Source organism: Epinephelus fuscoguttatus, linkage group LG7 (genome assembly GCF_011397635.1).
Source record: "Epinephelus fuscoguttatus linkage group LG7, E.fuscoguttatus.final_Chr_v1".
NCBI lineage: Eukaryota > Metazoa > Chordata > Actinopteri > Perciformes > Serranidae > Epinephelus > Epinephelus fuscoguttatus.
In genome coordinates, this window is record NC_064758.1 from 7,346,025 (window position 1) to 7,367,768 (window position 21,744).

The 21,744-nt window shown below is 43.1% G+C and overlaps 1 protein-coding gene across 4 annotated transcripts in view; it reads left to right on the top strand.

Annotated features, from left to right (window-relative positions):
• Window positions 1-21,744, top strand: part of myt1b (myelin transcription factor 1b) — a 148,420-nt gene that overhangs the window by 104,353 nt on the left and 22,323 nt on the right. For all 4 annotated transcript variants that reach the window (XM_049580909.1, XM_049580912.1, XM_049580910.1 and 1 more), the window contains exons 2-7: window positions 4,185-4,291; window positions 11,508-11,562; window positions 13,607-13,637; window positions 14,738-14,800; window positions 16,397-16,815; window positions 18,357-19,604. In XM_049580909.1, the coding sequence (XP_049436866.1) occupies window positions 4,185-4,291; window positions 11,508-11,562; window positions 13,607-13,637; window positions 14,738-14,800; window positions 16,397-16,815; window positions 18,357-19,604 (1,923 nt within the window). The remainder of the gene's footprint in view (window positions 1-4,184; window positions 4,292-11,507; window positions 11,563-13,606; window positions 13,638-14,737; window positions 14,801-16,396; window positions 16,816-18,356; window positions 19,605-21,744) is intronic.

Here is a 21,744-nt window from a genome sequence, read left to right on the forward strand (position 1 = left end):
CATTGTATTGCCCAGCCCAAGGTAAAATATATGATGCTGTTTCACTGACTTTACTTGCTTTTGAAACATGAAGAACCAACCTCTGTGAGGCTGTGGAGCTTCAGCATTGAGTTTTTTTAGTTTGCAGTTGTAGTTGTGATTAAAGCTTAAAGGTTAACTAGTTCATGAAGCTGGTGAAAAAGCACAGGAGGAGCCTTTCCTCAGAGCAAAGCTGCAAGTCTATTGTCAGGATTAATGTAGAATGAACACTGAGCTCAAGATTGAATGCATCACAGGCAGAAATGATAAAACACCTATTGTTTTTCTTCTGTTTACTTTTCCTGTGAAATGTAGCCTAGTTTCAGGGGATTACAGAATTAGGTTATTGGAGCCTTATGCTGTCAGTGGAGGCTATAACAGCAGAGTATGGAGCTGCATGTAGCGCAGGCCCTGATATGAAGTTGCTTTTTGTAGTTACCATGATAGGAGGAAACCTCTCTATTTATGAAGGCTTGAATAGCCCATGGTGAGGACAGCAGGTGCCGGAGGAGGGAGCGCAATAAACATGTTGGAGGAGCAGCTGGGGCCAAATTGCACCCTCGTCATTCAAAGCCTATCAGAAATCTAAGCAATACAAGCAAAGGTCAGGGTTGGCCAGGCTTTCAATGGAGACGAGGCATTTAAAATGAAAGCCTGGAAATAATGAATTTCATGCCCTGCGTTAAAAGAGAAATAAATAAATTAAAAAAGTAAATTAATTAAAAAAGTAAGCCAAATGTGCATAAATTCTCAGATGGGAAGAGAGAAAAGCATGACATGCAAAAACTGTTTAGAACATCACAAACTGCTGCCTTAGACGAAGAGGAGGACTTTCAGGTGCACAGATCCCTACAGTTAGCGTTATATTTTACAAGCCGCAGTGGTACGTTTGTGTTGTTTCTCAGATGCTGAGGTCAGGGTGGCCCTCAGGGGAGTGCCTCCAAAGGCTGGTTACCATGGCGCCCCCTTCCCCTCCACACCCCTGCCCCTAAACGCTCATCCCCTAACTGAACGCCTCACAGACACCCTGTTTCTGACAAAATCCTGGCCTTTTGTAGTTAACTCTGCTCTGTTTATTTCACCTCCAGGCTGGGACCTGACCATTCAAACAAGGGTTTTGACAGAATGACTTATCTGAATTGTATTTTTCTGGTTATTTACACATCACAAAAAAAAACTGTTTTCACATCTGCCAGATAATCTGGTTACTCAGTTATTTTTTTTGACACAAAGAAAACAGCTAGTAGTATAAGACGGTCCCGCTCAACAACTTTTGATTTCTCTGTCTCCTCTGCCCGGCTCACTGTAATCACACTAAGTTGTCTCTAAATCCTGCTTAACAGGACCAGGGGTGTACAGCTGGCCCTGGCCCTGTATGTACACTAATACTGTTACAGACAGTTCACCCTGGTATTTAATCTAACTATGGATTTAGGCCTCTTTGCTCTATTGTCCCAGTACAGTAAGCTGCCTGCCTATAATGGTATTACTCAAGCCTAAACTTTGTTTTCTGGTAAAGGGTTTTTTAATATCAGTTTATAGACTACACATAGATTTATTGAGATTTTTAATTTTCTAAACTTTGCTTTGCAGAAATGCTAGGTTTGATAAAATACACAAAATCCTGGCAGTAAAATGCGATATTTTAATCAATTGATTTTTTTTCATCTATCTCCCTCTGCCCCCCCCCCCCCACACACACACACACACACACACACACACTTCTGATTAACCAAACCTCCCTGGTGAATGGATAATTGTCTCGTGCTCTCCAATTTTCTCTGCAAAATAACGAGCTGCGAGCCTTTTAGGTGGGAATGAGCAGAGTCTGATCAAAGAATAAGAGAGTACATATCCTGAGCAGGCGAGGCTCAAATTAGTTTTTATGTTTTTTCATCTGCGAAGGATCCAGATGTTCAAGTCTTCACTTGAAACAACAGGTGAAGGTATAGAAAGGTCTTCTATAGTCACCTTTTCTGTGATTAATTATCAGCTTTTATAAACCTCAGCGATCAGATGTCTCACGCAGGTTCAAAATGTCCAGATGTATTTTATCTGTCTAGAGGAGGAACAGTGGCTCAGGACTGAGCAAAGTGAGCAGGGGATGCTGACACATGGCCTGAGGCAATGTGTCCTAATACAGCCCTGTTATATATTTGGCATTTAGGAAGGGCTCTCAGCTCCTTGGCTCTAAACTAACAATACAGGACGGATGCTCACTTCACTTCACTTTAAAAGAGAGGGGAAAAAACGAGAGGAAAAAAAAGGGAGTTTTTGTGTGCGTTGAGACAGAGCGAGCTGAGACAGAGAGACGGAGATAGAGATGCAGACAAACAGTATTGCTGTTGTAATCACTTTTTTCCTGAGGGCGGAGTGAAAGTTGATAAACAAGCATTTTACAAAGAGTGCTGCCTGGGCTTTGCCGAGGTTTGCACGTAATGGGCAAAGTAGGGATGGGCTTGGGGGGGGTAGCGGGGAGTTTGATGGAGGCTGTGGGGTAGTGGTGGTGGGGGGGGGGTTGGTCTCCGTTGGGTCCCCTTAGATACGGACATGCAGCCTTTTCCTTTTGTTGTCTCACCGACTGTTGCTTTTAGTGTGCACTTTGCACACACCATGGGTTCACGTACAGGACAGTATGTGCAGAGAAATAACTGCCACTGTATCTGTGAAAGCAACAACAAGACAGATGAAAAGGAAGGGATAATAGATAGGAGAAAATCAGATGGGCAGTTCCTCTTTTTGCACTCTACAAAGGCCAGGGATTAGGGAGACCCAAGTTCACGTATAGAGGTTTATGTTTTGCTGCCTCTCAAGACCCCTGCATGTGATTTGAAAGAGCTATATCACAGCAATCATTTTAACTTTGAAACTCTCATTCAGTTTTAAAATTCTAATTAGAATATTTTGCCTTGAATTTTCACTGCATAAACCGTGATTTGTGAATGATTACTCTCCCACAATATTGTAGCTTTAATTTACATTTTCAATAGAGTGGATTCAGAGTGCGCTGACCCAAACCTTGGTCTGTTTGAGTGTAATTTCCTCCGAGATGTTAAGGACAGACACATACAGTAGTTGGCACATACAGAAAAGGAGTCACTATAAACTCAAGGGCACTCTTTCACAGCATTCTGCTGCCTGCTGCAAAGATGCGCAATCCATATAAAGGTGAAAGCTAAAGGGTATGGATATTGTATATATGTATATATATATATATAGATAGATAGATAGATAGATAGATACATACATACATACATACATACATACATACATCAGAAAAAGAATCACATTTCACTGTACCAGCTCAGCGGTGCATAAAAAGAGAGCGGAGCGAGGGAGCGACATCCGCTTGTTTTGGAGTCTTGCAGCTGAAGTGTCTTACAGCTACGCTAGTTGAAAAGTTCAGCCTTGGGCATTCATAGAAAAATACTCTGCACTCTCCCTGAACTTCGGGGGGGGGGGGGAACGACCACCTCGACTGTTAGGAAAAGTCTCTTGTTTTGCGTTTAACACCCTCCAACATCCGCATCTCTTCTCTGAGAGAAGGAAGAATGGGAAAGGGATTTAGATTTAGTGTGTTTCTCCTGGCCGATCAGGAAGATGAAGTGAAGAGCTATTACCTTGATGAAAAAAAGGGGAGAGAGGGGGAGAAAAAAGAGGCTTGATTTATGTATGATTCATTATTTACTGACCATTCTTCACCCCCTCTCCTCTCGCAACGCCCATCCCCCATTCGCTTATATATGCACCCTGAAAAGCTCGATAAAAATGCGCAAATTTGATTGATTCTAATAGCAGACTGACAGGGACCCCAGCTGGGGCACTTAACCATGCCTCTGTGTGTGTGTGTGTGTGTGTGTGTGTGTGTGTGTGTGTGCGTGTGTGTACATAAAGCATACACACTGTTCCTTTAGTTAATAAAGGAGTGTCTGCAGCATGCTCGAGTGCCCCGACCTTCCCTCAAAGTAGCACCCCCACCCTCCCCCTCCTTTCTTTATCCAAACTGCTGCCCCATCCATTGGTGCTGATGCTGTTGATTTCATATGACAACTCTTCCACCCCCCCCCCCCCCCCCCCTTCTTTTTCCTCCCAAAATCTTACATCCCCCCTCCTCCTCGCTCTTCCCTTCCCCTTTGGTCCCACCTCCCTGTTTGTTCTCTTTCTAGAAAATGAGTTTCGGGGCGAGCTGGTGAACCAGCGGTGGACACGAGGCGAGAGGACCAGCAGCCGCTGCCAGGCCTCCCAGAGACTGCAGAGCCGTCGACCAATCATGGTGAGTGACAAGACCCCTGCGGCCCCTCCCCCCAACCCCTCACCATCCCTCTTCACCACACCCGCCTTCCAACCTGATTCTGCTTCCTGGGCATTTCCCCAATCCCTAACTCAGCGGGGAAAGTTAAAAAAGGGTGGAAGCAGAGGGAGGGGAGGATGGAGAAAGAGGCAGGCTGTGTGTGTGTGTGTGTGTGTGTGTGTGTGTGTGTGTTGGGGGGAGGGTGGTTGATGGCCACGCTGGACAGAAAAACATGAATCAAACAGCACATCAAATCTCCCGCTTGGCCCTGCCCATCCTCTGCCTCTGCCCCGCTCAGCTTAGTTCAGTTTAGTAAAGCTCAGCATGGCACAGCTCAGCGTTTTCCCGCTGCTGAGTTCACTTCACAGGATTTTTTTTTGTATTGAAACACAATCAAAAAAAGAAACTCAAAAGGATGTCCTTGAGCTGCTCATACTTTTTTGTCCATGATATTGCGCCTTATCAGCAGAGTAGAAAAACACTCTCTTCTACCACCTCTTTTCCTTTCTTTAACCCTCTCTGCCATCCTAAACCTCTCTTTCTTCAGTCTAAAACTTCTGACCCAAATTGCCACCATTTCAAGGTTAATTCTCCATTCTGAAAACATCTGGTCCTTTTTTCCCTGTGCATCACAACTCAGAGTGTGACACTCAACAAAGAGATGGAGGGATTGAGGAGAGATTGAAAGAGAGAGGAGTGGGGGTGGGGTGGGGTGGGGTTGTTTTCCCCTGGGCCCAGTAAAAGTAGTTTTGCTTCCCTGTGATGGCTCAGGTTCATCTGAAGAGATGACTTTTATTGATTTGGTTTGATTTCTGCTGCTGAGGGAGCCGAAGAGAGGGAGGCGTTGGTTTCAAACACTACATCATGTGAAGCGGCCCCCCGTCTGTTTGGCCTGGCACTTCTGATATCTGTCACACAAGCTTCTTATTATCTTTTTAGACTTGTAGCAAACTGAGATGAATGCAACCAACTTAGGATTAGAGATGAAAAGATGTTTAGTCTTGAACACTGAAATCACATCGGGATGACTCATGCTGTAAATGGCAAACCTCTGTCAGCACACATACTCACATCTGACCCATTATGCAGTCACACATGCTCAGTCTTTTCGCATATGAAGTGAGAAACACGCTGTCTCCCCTCCTCCCGCCTCACTACTCCGCCCTGCCTTGTGTGAATTATTAAAGTGAAACTGTGGAAGGGCTCGGCGTGCGGTGATCCAACATGGAGGCTGCGCAGCGTGGTCTGCCTGTCGAGGGGGGAACTGTGTAGCGCGCCTCTAATTGGCAGCTGCTGTCCGCAGGTAATTTTTGGAGATGTCAGTCTTCGTCGCCAGTTTGCTCCTCTCCAACTCCCCTCTCCGCACCTCCACCCCACCTTAACCCCCTCCTTCCCTCATCTACTCTTGTAAACCTGAAAATGAATAAAAGAGTCATTTATGTGCACCAGGGGACGAAGGGTGACCTTCTCTCTGAAGTCATTGCCCCCAGCCAGCCATTTACATAGAGCTGTCAGAATGCGAGCAGAGCTGGAGCCCTCCTGCACCGACCGTTGCACACAAAGAAGGACATAATTGATAATGTACAACACAGCCTGTAGGGATGAGCCACGTCTTCCTCCTCCTCCTCCTCTTCCTCCTCCCCCTTCTTTTTCTTCTTCCTCCACTGCTGCTCCACACCACATTTCACACTAGTTAAACCCCAAGACGCACACACATATGCACATGCTACCATGCACACATATACTGTACAGTGCTTGCATACGTACACTACCTCTTCTCATTTTCTCTTTTTCCTTCCGTCTTCCTCTGTTCTGCATAAGACACTGCTGGTACTGTGCAGGCCCACCTACATACACTGTTGAAGGAGTCTTGTTAACAGACAACAAGGTAAAGGACAAGTTTTGAACATACGTTAAAAAAGAACCCTTTGAAAGAGATTATGAAAATCAAGTGAATGCCTGCCTGGCTGCATCTAGATTCACTCGCTGTGACTTTGTGTTCATACAAATTTAATGAGCTGGAATTGAGAAAAGGGACAGGAAAAAGAGGAGAACTCAGATGTGCTTACCTATTTAAATGTGTGTAACTATGGTTACGCAAACATGAAAGCAATAGGGGCCCTTTTCAGTCCAGGTTTTGATTCATCCGATGACTATCAATATAAGGAGGAGGCAAAGGAAGGAGGATGAAAAAGTACAGGCGTAACAGTATAGTGTGTAATCTCTTCATGAAGGAGGAATGTGTGCTTTAGTCCCATTCACACACACACAAACACACATAATTCTCTCTCACACACACACACACTTATACTCATAACTCTCTCCCTTTCTCTCCTTCCCTGTCAAGTTACATTCAATCATGCAAAGTGGTTCACCAGCATATTTTGTATATCTAAAATCCACCTATGTTAGCATTTGATTCATCACCTTTTAGTCTTCACTACCTCTCCAAATCACATTCACAGGTCAGTGTTGAATTCATCAGCATTCAGTGTTGCGACCGAATGCTGAATTTTTGTTTGAAACCCCTGTGGCTTGTGCTTTTACAGAAGGAGGACTGCAGATGAAAAGACGACAGCAAAACCCCTTTTCTAGTTATATCGTAGCCACTTAATTCCCCCTTATTTTTCTCTAGGGGTGTAAGAAAATATCGATACACAAGAGTAACATGATATTATGTTGCGGTACTGTATCGATTGTCAAAAACACTATTGATTCGTAATTTGCAGTTTACATTCGAAGATTCATGGCAGTGTATGTTTAAACCCCCGACCACTAGATAGCAGTGTTGTAATCTATCTTAAGCCATTTTACACCAACATATCACTAGCATAAAGACAAAGTGCATGGATGTTTGGGACACGCAGAGTTGTGAGGGGTGCACCTCTAGCTCCTAAAATTAGATTAGAAAAAAATCGCAATGTATTGCCTTCCTAACAGCATTACAATATATTGAATCGTAACCCCGTATCATGATACCTATTTTATCGCTGGATTCTTCCCCATACACAGCCCTTCTCCACACGTTGCTCATCCACACTCCCTACTAGTGGTAAAGGAAGCAACCCGCCAGAAAAAAACATCACTAGAAAGATGTTGGCATTGTACGTGTCTGGAAACCACAGTTATGTTATATTTGCATGTAATTATGTTGTGGATACATTGAAACTGTATGTTTAACTATGCTGTGTGGTGGTTAGGTGTAGGCACAAAAACACGTGGTTATGATTATGAAAAGATCACATTTTGGCTACAAATACAACATTTTGTAGGCACAATCACGGCTGGAGAAGCAGTGATGTTTGTGTAAAAAACTACTGCTTTTTGTGGCACTATCCCTGCTGGAAAAACAGCGACAGGTTGCTAAAACCACCCATCCTTGGTGACTCGAGCCGCTATAATCACAGCGATGACTTGCTAAATCACATTTTCACTTTAAGAGTTGTCTGCAGCTTGGAAGATGTCTCACCTAGATATCACGGCAGGCACCATCCCCTCCACCTCCTGATGACAAAATCATATACATATAGTTCATATACTCTGTCACTTTAGAAATATTGACACCATATGTGTGAAACATGCAAATGTAATGTATTTGTGGTTTGCATTAATGTATCATTCCAATACTTTCTTTTAGCAACTGAGCTGGGAGAAGTAAATTGGTATCTGACTAAAGTGAAAGTGTCGGAGTTAAAATAATAAATCGATTAATCAGATTACCAGAACATTGATCTGCAACTTTTTTTATAATCCATTCATCAGTTACAATCATTTCCTGAAACCAGCTTTTCACAACAGAGTATTTGCTTTGCTTTGTCATATATGATAGTAAACTGGGTTTGGACCTGTTGGTCAGAAGAAAAGAAACTATTAGAATATGCCAGCTCTGGTCCCCAGGCTTTTTTGTCAGGTGTACCCCCACAGCCCTGTTCATGCTTGGTGATCAGTTTTCATGCATACTCAACATATGGTATTCAGATGTAATACGTGAATATGTGGATTTAAAAAAAATCTAACCATATTTTCTGCTTTATTTTTTTCAAAGTATATGAGCTACCCCAAATCTTTCCACATATCCCCAAGCAACTGCAGAAGTAGACCCTAAGGTACTTAAGTACTTGTTATGCAGAAACGCTGCCCTTTTGACTGCTGTGTTATCATATATCATATTATTTGATTATTACTGTGCTTACCATAATGCCTGAGCTGCATGGAGGCAGGGCAGTTTCTTTACTACTTCACATGTTGGGCAGTATAATCGTCAAATGTGGGGAAAATTAGAATCTGTAATGTAACTAGAAATATAGCTATCAAATAACTGTAGTAAAAACTGATTCCCTCTGAAATATAGAGGACTGGAAAAATGCACACAATTTAGGTACAGGCACCTCAAAATTGAACTTAGGCCTACATATATTTTTGAAAATGGATATTTTCCTCTATGTTTTGGCCTCTCATCCACATTTCATCCACATAAACTGCGCAACACAAAAACTTCAGTTCAGAACTTCAGTAACTGTTTATCTGTGTGGATGTGTAAAATAGAGCATTTGGGAAACAATGATGTCATCTCCTCAATTCACATAAGCCCATTGTTGCTTTGTGTTATGAGCAAATGGCAGAAACATAAAAACAACAATGAATGATTACTGGGTTACATTTTGTTAATACTACTTGGTAAAATGACTACACCCAAAATTTGTGTTGATGTACCACTTTATGGACAAACTGAGCCTTCTGCTGCACCTAATGTTTTTGCTCCACATCAGCATCCATTGTTTTAATTGTGAGCGAAAAACCACAGTTTTTGGATCAGGACCGTTTGAGCCATTAGATGGCGGGACCCTTTCTAGAGTGAACTTGTTGTTGATGAGGAATGGAAGGAAAACTTAAGCATGTCCAGAGCTTCACTTGTGTCTTTGAGTGAGGTTCTCCATCCTTATATCAAATGAGAATCAACGGTGATGAGTTCTCTAGTCGATGTTTTAGAAAAGACAACATTAGCGTGTACACTTTAATACCTCTGTGACGAGGGGAGACGGCTGATGTCAGCTAATGCCAGCGAGCATTAATGTAATCCTTTTTTTAAACGAAGGGGGAAAATATCTGTTTTCAAAAATATCTGTATACATGTACACAGGTCCTTAATCACAGTGCTTATATTGCACCACTGCTTCTCTTGGACAAGGGCTGGGTAAAAGGGAGAAAATCAAATATCATTATATTTTTGACCAGATATCTCAGTATGGATATTGCAACAATATTTTAGGGTTGGTAATGACTAAGTGGGTAAAGGCAAATAATAGAACAGTGGATCAATCTGGTAAATTCAGAAATTACATCACTTTACTGTAATGCAGCCTTTAAAACCAGGGAAAAAAACAACACTTAAAATATCCAAAAAAAATACGACAATATCTAGTCTTATATCACAATACCAATGTAATATTGATTTATTGCCCAGCGCTATTTTGGACAGGCATAGTAACAAGTACAGACAGTTAAGTGAAAGGAAATGGACTTTGAACGACACGCAGGCAGCTATTCACTTGTGTAAAGCAGAGCATGCACACACACAAACAACACACACACACACACATACACATAGAGAAAACTCTTCACTGCACACTCATCTGCTCCTCTTCCCACATCGTACTGTGAGTGGAGCACAGAAGGAGTCAACTACTCCCTTCAGGCAGGGCACAACGCCGCTGCTTGTTGCACGACTTCTACATTAACAGCACTGGATCAAAAGAGCGGCGAGAGAGAGAGACAGACGGACAGACAGATAGAGAGAGAGAGAAACAGAGAGAGAGAGAGAAAGAGAGAGAGAGAGGAGCAGGCCAAGGAAGGGAGGGGCTTGCGCCTGCACCTGTACCTCCGGCCAAACACTAGACGCTAATGAATGAAGCGCAGCCCTTAACAACAACAACAACAGCGTGCTTCATCTTCCTCTCATCCCTCTTTCCCTCCTTCTTTTCACAAGTAGTCTATTAGCAGGAAAGGGGCATTGCCAAATAGAGAGAGGGAGAGGGAAAAAGAAGAAGAAGAGAAACAAGGCCCCCGTGTTTGAATCCCACTGTGGCGGTGCCAACTTGACTATAGAGAAGCAACAAAGCAGCTAAGTGCCTGGGCAAGGAGAGGGGAGGTGTAGGCAACTGGGGGGATAAAGGGGTTGGTTTGGAGGGGCGGTGGGGATGTACAGGAGGGAGGAAGTGTGAGATAGAAAGAGAGAAAGACGGGAGACCTGCGATATACAAAAAAAAAAAAAAAAAAACAGTCCAGTAATCAAAGCTAATGGCTCCATTGTGTTTAAAAAGCATCTGATAGCTTTAGAGTGCACTGAGAGCAGCGCTGAGCGTGGAGAGGTAGTGCTCAGGAGGTGTGGCCGAGGGTCAATACGTGTCTGTGTGTGTGTGTGTGTGTGTGTACGAGGCAGCAGGGTTAACACCTGCTCCTTTGTGGCTTAAAAGCAGAGCCAGGAGTAAGCAGCGGGCACGACACACACACACACATGCGCACACACACACACACACACACACACACACACACTACACTATTCTCATCTTAAAAGGGTTATTACGGTGGCTTTTTAGCAGCCTGTGTGTTTTTGCTTTATTTTTACATTCAGCATAGTTAGGATTGTCAGGGCCATGGCCCCTGTAAACAGAGGGACTGCCTGTTGCCTCTGCACAGTGTACAATCATGTGTGCCATTCAGGTGCAGGAAATTACAGGGAGAGTGAGGGGAGGTGTGTGTGGGGAGGGGATTTAAAAAGTAGCTTGAACAACAGGGTTTGTTTTCCTTTCCATACCGCGTGGCTTTTATTTCTGCCTCTTGTTTGATGAAGCGAGCAGGATGGAAGCCTCAGTATGTTTTTATTTTTTGGTGGGGAGAGATAACGACGGGTGAGGAGGGGATGAGGGAGCGATGTTTTGCGAGAATTAAAGATACGATCGTCTCTTTGTGTCAGTGTTACCTTTGGTGTGTTTCAATGGGAACATTCTGAGTGAGGGTTATTATAGCAGGTCTTTTGAAGCAGAGGAAGGACGATTACCTGTGGATGTGTGGTGGAATATAATGAGAGCATTGAGAAATTACCACTGGTGGTCTCCTTTGTCTTTTCTGTTTCCTCCTCTACACACTCTCTTCTCCTCTCTCACTTTCTCTTTTTTTTGTCCTCTTCTCTCCATCCTAGATGAGTGTAGAGGGTGACGACAAGCGAACTCGCACTCGGTCCAAGGGAATCAGAGGTGAGTGTCATTTCTCTCTGTCATGTCAAGCCCTGTCAACTAAAGGTGCTTCCTTTGCGCGCGCACACACACACACACACACACACACACACACACACACACACACACACACACACAAAGTCTAATACTCATTCATTCCCCATATGAATAGCAGTTTTTCTCGTTACAGGATTGATACATTTCGCCATAAACGTCACACCACTAAAACATTGTCAATATACTGACATTCTGAAGTTCATCCTGGATAGTGTTTAATCTGTTTTCATCGGATTCTTTGGTCAGTGTAAGATGAAGCCGCTGCTGTACCAGACACTCGTTTCACCCAAGCATTCAGCTAAACACTAGTAATAATGTTCTCTCAACTGTATTTACATCTGGACCTTCTGCAGTATTATGCAATATGATACAAAGAGTTATAATTACATTATAACACTTCATACCAACTTTATTCTCATCTGGGTCTTCTTGCATTACACACACAACCTCCTTAAAGAAAACATTGTGCAACATGAACCAATGAGCTGCTCTGACTTTTTTGCATTAACTTTAATTTGTGACTTTTATTATCCCGTTCTGTTTCTACCTCAGAGTTTGTCTTTTTTTTTATTTCGACTTAGTACAAGCCAAGCTTCATTATTTGAGGGTTTTATGTACATGGTTTAAGTATGTTGCTTTGCATATTTTGTAAGCAGCTAAACTTATACATATATACACATAATGAGAAAAGTGGTATCAGAAAGACATAGAACACAGAAAAGAGAGCACTTTAGATGATTTCGAACTATTTCAGAAACCTCCCACTTGTTGTATAATCCATATACAGCTATTTTTGTGACATGAACATAGTGTGCCAGTTTGTGTCTGTGCGTGTTTTTGTCTCTGTACATATGGACATGTGTGTACAGTAAACACAGTGTCTATCAGTGTGTGTTTATGTGATTTTTAGTGTGTTGTCCTCATATTTGTGTGTATGTACTGTACATATTGATATGTGTGTGTGTTTCTTCATGTGTTTGTGTGTGTGTGTGTGTGTACAAGTGTGTGTGTGTGTGTGTTTGGTGTTTAGAAGCGAGACAGCAGAGAAACAGTTCACAGGGCGTTCAGAGCGCAGGAAGGCGTCCAGTCATTCCAACAGCATGATGAAAGACTGAGAAACCGAGATGTTGCACACACACTCGTCAACATTGTGTGTGTGTTAGTGTGTGTATTTTTTCTACGCTCTTAGTGTATCTTGATACCCGCGGTCTTTCTGACATGTGATTAATGCATGTGATACCGGAGCCCAAACTGAATTCTCCAGGATGGTATTGTTTTCTCGTTTACTCCAAATGAAAATAGGATATTTCTCCAAACTCATTCTATCGCTCAACTCCCAATCGATGCCTATAGCCAGCTGAGAGCAATGTGTGTGCATGTGTGTGTGTGTTGTTTGTGAGCAGAGCTTGATTTATGTTTTGAAGGCAATTACTATAAGTTGTCCCTGAAAGAAGTGCTGTTTTCTACTGATGAAGGCAGTTTTCCTTTTAATTTCATTTTGCCAATTATGATAACTAAAGTGCAACAATTAATCATGTTTTATTGCTGAAGTCTGCATATAATTGTCACTTTTTTCCTGAACAGCACGATGCAATTTGGCTGATTTAGGTTTTCTCCTCTGTGTGAATGCTTTCGCGCTGGCCTTTGTGTGTGTGTGTTATTCATACAGCATGTTTGCGCAGGCCAGCGCTTACACTCCTGTTTGTTTTCCGCTCACCTTTGTGAACATGTGTTTGTATGTGTGTATGTTTGCATGTAGATGTGTGTGTGTTTGTATGTGAGCTCATGAGTGTGTAGGTGGTGTTTTTTTTTCTTTCTCTCCTGATCATGCAGTCAGCAGTGTGTAAGCCTCTATGAGGAAGCCTCGTGGGATTCGTATGCATTTGTGATTTATTGATCTGAGTTTCTTTTTAGCAGCAGCGCAGCTTTCTGAGCAGTCGTTCACCTTTGTTCTCCCTCTCTGTGTCTTTCTTCTCCTCCCCCCTTTTTCACTCCCCCTTTCCCTCAGTTCCTATTGAGCTCGTAGGACAAGAGCTGAGGTAAGGAAACACCTTCATCTTTGTGCAAATCCCTTTCATAAAGTTCTTTTATGTGCACCGTAGAGCACCCGCCGGCACTCGTAGACTCACTATCAGTGCCTCTTTAGATGATACAGTATATATATATATTTTTTATTTCTTATCATCAGCACTTCTCAGCTCATGGTCAGTGCCTCCAACAGGCTGCTATTGATTTCTCACAGCCTTTTGCTATTTCCTGCTATGAACACATACAGTAGATGCAATGAAAGGGGCATATGATCTTTTTGCAATCCAATCGAAGGATACAGCATGAGGAGAGGGGATGGTGAGGCGCGGTGTTTTTGTTTTTCTGTTACTCTACCTTCCTCTTCTCTTCCCCTTTACAACCAAGGCAGCAGCTCTCAGGGCCTCACTTGTCATGAAGCCCATTGTCCTCTCCCCCTTCTAAATTATTTTTTTCATCCTCTCTCATTTTGTCACACTTCACCTCCGAGCATCAATCTGAGCGCAACACTCCAAAAAAAAAAAGCCTTTTGGTTTCTGGATTAAGTGGGAAAAAAACAGTAGGGAGGGCAGAGTGTGCCTCATTTAAAATGCAAATGCAGCATTTTTTAATAAGTGAAATTAATAATAAGGATAATTGGAGTAATAAAGGGCAATTGCTGGGGGAAGTTAATGAGAATTGAAATGAGCCGTCCTGAGGGGTCATAGCAACCTGAATCAGAGGAGAGGGGGAGAGAGAGCAAGGCCTGATGATGATGACTGGTGAGGAGAGCAGAGCAGGGGAAATTACAGCAGGTCTCGGCTGATCCTTATCGCTCATAGTAACAGGATATAGGCCAGGGTTGATGTACGACATACAATATTATGTTCTCCCCGGCTTGATGCCACCTGCATTCATGCATTATGTGTGTCTGTTGGACGGATGGGGTGGGAGGGATACATATCTTTGTGCATGTGCATTTGTGTGACATGTGTGCTCAGTTTGCATGTCTTTGCTTTGCTTTGTTTATCTTAATTTACTCTGTTTATGGCCCGCGGTTATCATTGCTTCTGCATAGGGACTAAAATGCACCGTGTCTTAAACATAATCTCTAACCTCCATCCATCCCATCCAGCTGCCCCACCCCTGGATGCAATGGCTCTGGCCATATCAGTGGGAGATACTCACGACACAGAAGGTAGGGCAGATTATAAACCCACCCTCTGTCTGTCCTTCTTCTCTGTCTGTCTGTCCTCCTCGTCCTCTCTGCCTCACAGCATCTGCTTTTGTGGAAAATACCACGTGAGAGCTTGATATTTTTAAAGGAATATTTCAACATTATGGGATATACACTTGATTTGCTTTTGTGCCAAGCGTTAGATGATAAGATCAATACCATTCTCAAGTCTGTTTGCTAATTATGAAGGTACACCCAGCAGCCAGTTAGCATAGCTTACTGTAAAAACTGACTCTCTAGCTCTGTCCAGAGGTAACAAAATCCTCCATCTCACATGTTACAGCTCATTTAATCCACACAAAAACCAAAGTGTAAAAATGTGTTTTTATGGGGACTTCTGTACTGGACTATTTCTTGGTCCCTCATCATGTCATGCACAGTTAGGACAAGGCTTCAGGAAGTCACCGCCAGGCTTGCTGTTTCCAGTCTTGATGCTAAGATAAGTTAACCTGCTGCTGGCAATAGATTCATATTTACCATAACATGAGAATGGCACTGCTTATATCTTTCCCTCAGTGCTGTGCAGTCCAGATTTTTTAGCTTGATTAAAAATGAAATATCACTGCAGTCATGTAAAAAAAACAAAAAAAAAATTAACGTCAAGGTTGTAGTAAAGAATAAGGTCAATTCAAGTCAAAAACTTAGACTAAAGTAAAGCAGTTAAGGAAAAAAAACAGTTTAGATTTTTTGCGGAGCTGCTGCGATTAGATTTGCCTCTTTGCAAAAATAAGTATGGACAGCAAATGTTAAAGGGTTAAAAACAAGCAGTTCATTCATGTTATATATAAATATATATATATATATATATATATGGAGAGAGAGAGAGAGAGATAATAAAACACCAATAATGTTAAAATGTAAATGTTTAGAGTTTGAGATTGAATAATCAGAGAATAGCTGTTTTTCAGATCACCCAAAAACCTCGAAATCTAAACCAAAGTAATAATGTTTTCAATGGACAGCAGTGAAATGTGATTTCTTCAGGTTTTATTCAAGCTTAATTCTCCCTCCCTCCTCGTCTGCGTCACTCGCCCTCAGAGACCTTGTGAGACTCGGGGCAGCTCACTGGCTTGTGACTCCTCTTTATTGAGGGGCAGATATTAGCTATCTGTTTACATGTGTATTCGTTCGGCAGGCAATTTCAGATGCACTTTGTTTATAGATCGTCCCTCAATCTCCCTCGGCATCTCCCAGGTGAGAGTAAGAGGGAGTTTATTGGATTTCACCCTCCACTGCCTCGCCTGCCCGCCTCCCCGTACAAGTTGTTCATTAAACGTTCCAGTCAATTGGCTGAGATTGGTTGTGATTTCTGAGTGAACCGGCATGGTGCCCCCCTAGGCCATGTGTTGACTTATGCTCTTTGCTGAAAGAACCACTCCATCCTTCTTCATGTCAAAACGCACAAACACCCTCCATCATGCTGCTTAAAGTCACTCATAGACATGATGAGGTGCATGAGGTTTTATTAGGTAAGTGTGTTCGTGACTTGTGATTACAACCCTGTTTGCTATTCATGATCTTTCTTTCTCCATCTCTGTCTTTCTTTTCCTGCATTAGCATTCTGGGATGCCCCATAGCCAGAAAGCGCCGTCTAGAGGAAGCAGAGGCTGAGCAGGAGCAAGAGCAGGAAACAGAGCGGCCTGCCTCCAAGAGGAAGTCCCACCCCCTGAAACTGGCCCTGGATGAGGGCTTCAGTGCAGAGAGCGATGCCAGCAGTGAGGCTGAGGGTGACGTAGAGAAAGACGGAGAGAAAGCAGAAGAGACCAAGGAGGTGGAGGAGGAGGAGGAGGCGGAGGATGAAGCGAGGGAGGCAGCTGTAGAGGAGGAGACAGAGGAGGTGACAGAGTACCTGACACAGGATGGACAGACAAATGGACAGGAGGAGATAATACAGATGGAGGAGGAAGAGGGAAGGGAAGAAGAAGAAGAAGAAGAGACATATCAGAAGGAGGAGAACACACTTGTAGCTGATGAAGGTAAGTTTCTCCTGCTTTAGACAAGCAGTCATCTTTGCCTCTTCTTCGCTGGTGAAAAAAGGTCTATTACAACTAAATTCACACAAGATAGATAAAAAAATAAAGAGATAAGAAGATATACTTTATAAATCCCTGTGAGGAAATACTTTTTTTCCCACTTGCTGTTATTTTTACACATTACACACACACACACACACACATACACACACACACACGCACACAGATCCGAACACAAACAGTATGCATGCATCAATGGAGAGATGTATGAGCGAAGGGACTGCCCATAAAAAGGTGCCCAAAGGAGTTGGGGGTCAGCACTTTGCTCAAGGGCACCTTTGTAGTGCTAGGAAGCGAACTGGCACCCCTCCAGCTACCAGTCCACACTCCGCACTTGGTATGTACGTGGACCTGAGCGAGCGACCCCTTCAGTTCCCAAGCCAAGTCTGGGCGGACTAAATTACTTCTGTCAAAGACTGGTCAAAAATTGAAGCAGCAGGACAGAAACATCCTGATTATAAGTCTCTTGTATGGTTCAAGCTCCAAAAATACTAAATTCTACATTTCCCATAATGCAACTTAATACTGTCTCTCATTACATCCCTGCTTCTGAAATGCCCAGTTAACTCGATAACGTAACTATGACATCATCAGGGTATTCTTTCGCTTTCTCTTTCTCTTCTTCTTTTTCTGTTTTTTTTTCCAAATGTTTTTGGAAAGCTCCTCCTGAGAAAAACAACTGTTTTTAAGTGGTAAATTCAAAACACACATGCATTATTTACAGTTCTTTGTTTAAAGGGGACATGTTGCGCTTTTCCTTATTCTATGTCATATATACATATAATGCCAACTTGGTAGCCGATGTTGTTCGGATCATATTCCTGCTGGAACATGTCCTGTTACAGTCATACAGTCATGTTTTTCAGGCATTCAGCATATGAGCATGTTTCAGTAGAAACCCAATTTACAACTCTGAACCTGAAAATGAACATAATAGGTCCCCTTTAAGGTTTCCTTCGATCAACAGTTAGGATTAATTTTAATCTTAACCTTTATTGTGTATGTCTTAACTTGTGAAACTCTTTGTTGGTGGTATACAATTTATAAATGAGAGTCAATTTATAAATTATTTATAAATGAGTGTGACATCATTTACAGTTAGCATTTAGAGAGTGTTCACTAACATAGCCAAGTGTTTGCTGGATGTTGTAGCAAAGAAAATAATTGAAATCACTGAGAAGTGCCGTTACAAAAGATGCAAAAAAGTCCCTACACTGGTCTCCAATATTACAGGGGATAAGTTGCCATTCCTCCTAATGAGCAGTAGGGGACTTTGTGAGTGAGTTTTTTTCTGCCTGTACAGGCTGCTTTACATGGACACACTCTGTCACGGCAGGTGCTTTTACTTCACAGTGAATGACTTAGCAGGCAGAAAGGTGACGCCAGTGATGATAAAGACATTGCTGACAATAGCTTTCGCTCACTGCATGACTCACTTTTTCCTCTGTGTCACAGCTCTGACCTCTTCATCTCTGTTTCCACAGAAGAGGAGTGTGTAATCATCGAGCCTGAGCTTGGAGCAGCACCACCTGCAACCGAGGAGTGTCAGTCTCCCTCCCAGAGTGCAGAAGAGGTGGCCAACTCTCTTCTCCACCTCGGCCGAGTCTCCAAAAGCACTGCTCCAACTGTGGCCCCTCAGCTGCCCGTTGCTGTGGAGACTCAGGAGGATGTCACTGTGGCGGCAGAACAGGGTGAAGAAGTAAAGGATGAGCAGAAGGAGGACATGAATGAGGGGGAGGAGGAACAGGAGGAGGTGGCACACAGAGTTCAAACACCGGAAGAGTCATCTGTCCTGCCGAAGGAGGCAGCTGAAGTGGAGGAGGAGGAGTTGGAGGAGTTGGAGGAGAAGGTAGAAGATGAGAAAGGAGAGTGCCCAGATGGGAGCAACAACGTGAGCCAGGAGAACCACCAATATCTGACCGAAGATGTCCACCACGAACAGATCAAAGATGATGATGATGATGAGGAGGAGGAGGAGGAGGAGGAGGAGGAAGACGAGATGGCAGCGCCAGCGCAGCAGGGGCAGGGCACTCTAGCAGAAGAAGAGGAGGATGAGGAGAAAGATGAAGAGGACCACAAGGAGGCAAACCACCTTCTGCCCATATCTGATGTGCCAACTGCCATCCGCACCATCACCAGCACCGCAGCAGCTCAGGGAACACATAATAAGGCTGAAGACCACAGGGCCAGTCCTCTGGAGGACTACAACTCACACAGGGCCAGTCCCCTTGAAAACTACAACACCAACAGAGCCAGTCCACTCCACAAATATGATTCTCATAAACCTAGCTCACTTCAAAACTACAAGGCCAGCCCTCCTTTAAGCTACAGCTCCCACAGGGCCAGTCCGCTGGAGGACTACATTTCCAGCCTTAGAGGTGAGAACTATAAAATCCACAAAGCCGTGTCCTCTGCCTCTCCCGACATCATCGAAGTGCGATCAGATAGGTCGGAGGAGAGAGACTTTGATGATGTGGATGGGGACGACGAGCGCGATGATGACGACAGCCTGTCACAGCGTTCCACGGTGACGGATGAGTCGGAGATGTTCGACATAACCCGAGGGAACCTGGGCCTGCTGGAGCAAGCCATTGCCCTGAAGGCAGAGCAGGTGAAGCCAGCCGGGCCCAGAGAGCTGCTTCGCGCCCCAGATATCCACCACCAGCGATACTTCACCATGGATGACAGGCCCAAGCACCTGGACGTCATGCGCAAGAGCTACTTCAGCAAAGGTAGGGCAGAGGGAAGGAACAAATAGGGGAGGGCAGAGATACAACATGTACTGAGACATGAAGGTTGCTTGAGGTAGGCAATACATCTGGAACATTTAGTCCGCTTTGTTTATGTATTCTTTTAAAGCTGCGTTAGCATCATATGGCATTGCTGCTACAAGCAGGGTCATCACCTTGATGGTAAATTCAAGGACACTCCAACATCTGAGACTTGATATTTACCTTGTGGAAAATCATATTCAGAGAACATATCAATATACATTTAGTCACACGTAGACAGCCCGCAAAAATATTTCATAGAGGTGCAGATGGGGACACTAAAAATCTTGGGGTGGCATCCCAAAACCTAAAGCCATAAGAGAATTTCAGGAATTCACTTATACTGTTCAAGCATATAGGGTAGTTGAAAACTGTGTCAATGTGAGAGTTATGAAATCATATCCTTATATACCTTGGTTTCTTGTTTTACAGTTTATGTTCCTAATTATCTGATGTGCACAGACTAGGCACAGTTAACATTTTAAGTTACACAACAATCCTGTTTTAATATGTTATGTATATGTATATACATGTATTAGAAGATTTATTGTTCATCATATAGGCAGGTTTTCCTTTTTTTCTTAAAAAGACAAAAAATACAGCTTTAATTTAAAGGAGTACATTGATTGTAAATAACAAAACACTTATGGTGAACAGGCTTTCTCATGTTTAAGGGAGACTCGTGTGTGCCCATATAACCCATTTTCATTCTGATGTTTTGAGGTGAGAGTTCAAAGGACCCTTTGAAAAATGGCCATGCCAGTTGTTCCCTTGCCAAAATTTAACCTTACCATAGAGCGTTATTGAGCTCCCTTCCCGACAAGCTGTATTGACGTGTTTGATACCAATGGATGCCTTAGGTTGTCAAGTTTCACAATATACCATAGATTCACGATAGCTTAAAAAATGTGCCACAGCCTCTTAAACACAGTAATGTCGGCCTCCAGGTATTTTTTGCCAAGGGGGGCCAGTGGAGAGGGCAGCAATTGTACCACCCTTTGGGGCGCCACAGCACATACATGAGAGTCCAGAAATGTGAAATTCTGGGCTAATACTGATGTTTAAAATAACAATTTGGCAGATACTGATGTCCTTATTTCATTTTTGTTGTTGTTTATGTTGTTTTCTACTCTTTTGTGCCTGGAAAATGAATCTCCATTATAAAAAAAAATAATGTGAGCTGTTTTAATTCAGCCTTTCTTTACACTATATTTGAATGAGCACAAATTCAATCATACAAATTTATGAAAGCCATATAACCTTCTTTCACATGAAAAATTTCTAAAACTAAAACTGCTTCAGATCCTTTTTACTAAATAAAATATAAATCATTCAAGTTTCTAAAACTAAGCTTTACAAGATTAAAATTTACCTTCAGGGGGGCACACAGTAGCTCAGTAAGTACAGAGAGCGCCCCATGTGCAAAGGCAGTGTCCCAGCCACAGTGGCTACATCAATTCCAACCTGCAGCCCTTTGCTGCATATCGTCCCCCATCTCTCCCCCTTTCACGCTTCAAAACAGTACTGTCATTAAAGGCTAACCCCCCCCCAAAATCTTTTTAAAAAATTACCTTCATGTAATACTCACTTTCACTGAACACAGCATGAATGCATCATAATGTAACCCAGTGCAATCTGTGTTAGCTGTTAGTTGCGGTCACAGGCTGCTAACAGCTAATGTAAACTAGCTTCCCTCCAGCAGATTTCAATATGGATGTGTTCTTCACAATTTAGCATTATCAGGAAAACAATAGGCTGCATCCTCAGACGCGTCAAGAGTGAGTTTACTGTGTCTTTACATCCCAAAGGCATCCTGTAGAAATTCTCTGTTCATCCCAAACACGTTTTTTATTGTCCCGGGGAAGACAGGAAGTTGTTAGTCTGGAGCCCTGCTTTTTAGCCTGCGCAAAATCGATGTGACACAACAGAAAAACACCGGCTGCTGCCGTTGGTGAATATCTTCCTATGCTAATAGGTCGATGGTAGTCAACAAGGACAAAAGCCGAAACCAATGTGCGGCCAATACATCAGTGCGTCCCTACAGAGAACGATGTTGTAAACCAGCACATGTGCTGAATATAATGTTGGGAGCAGAGCATAT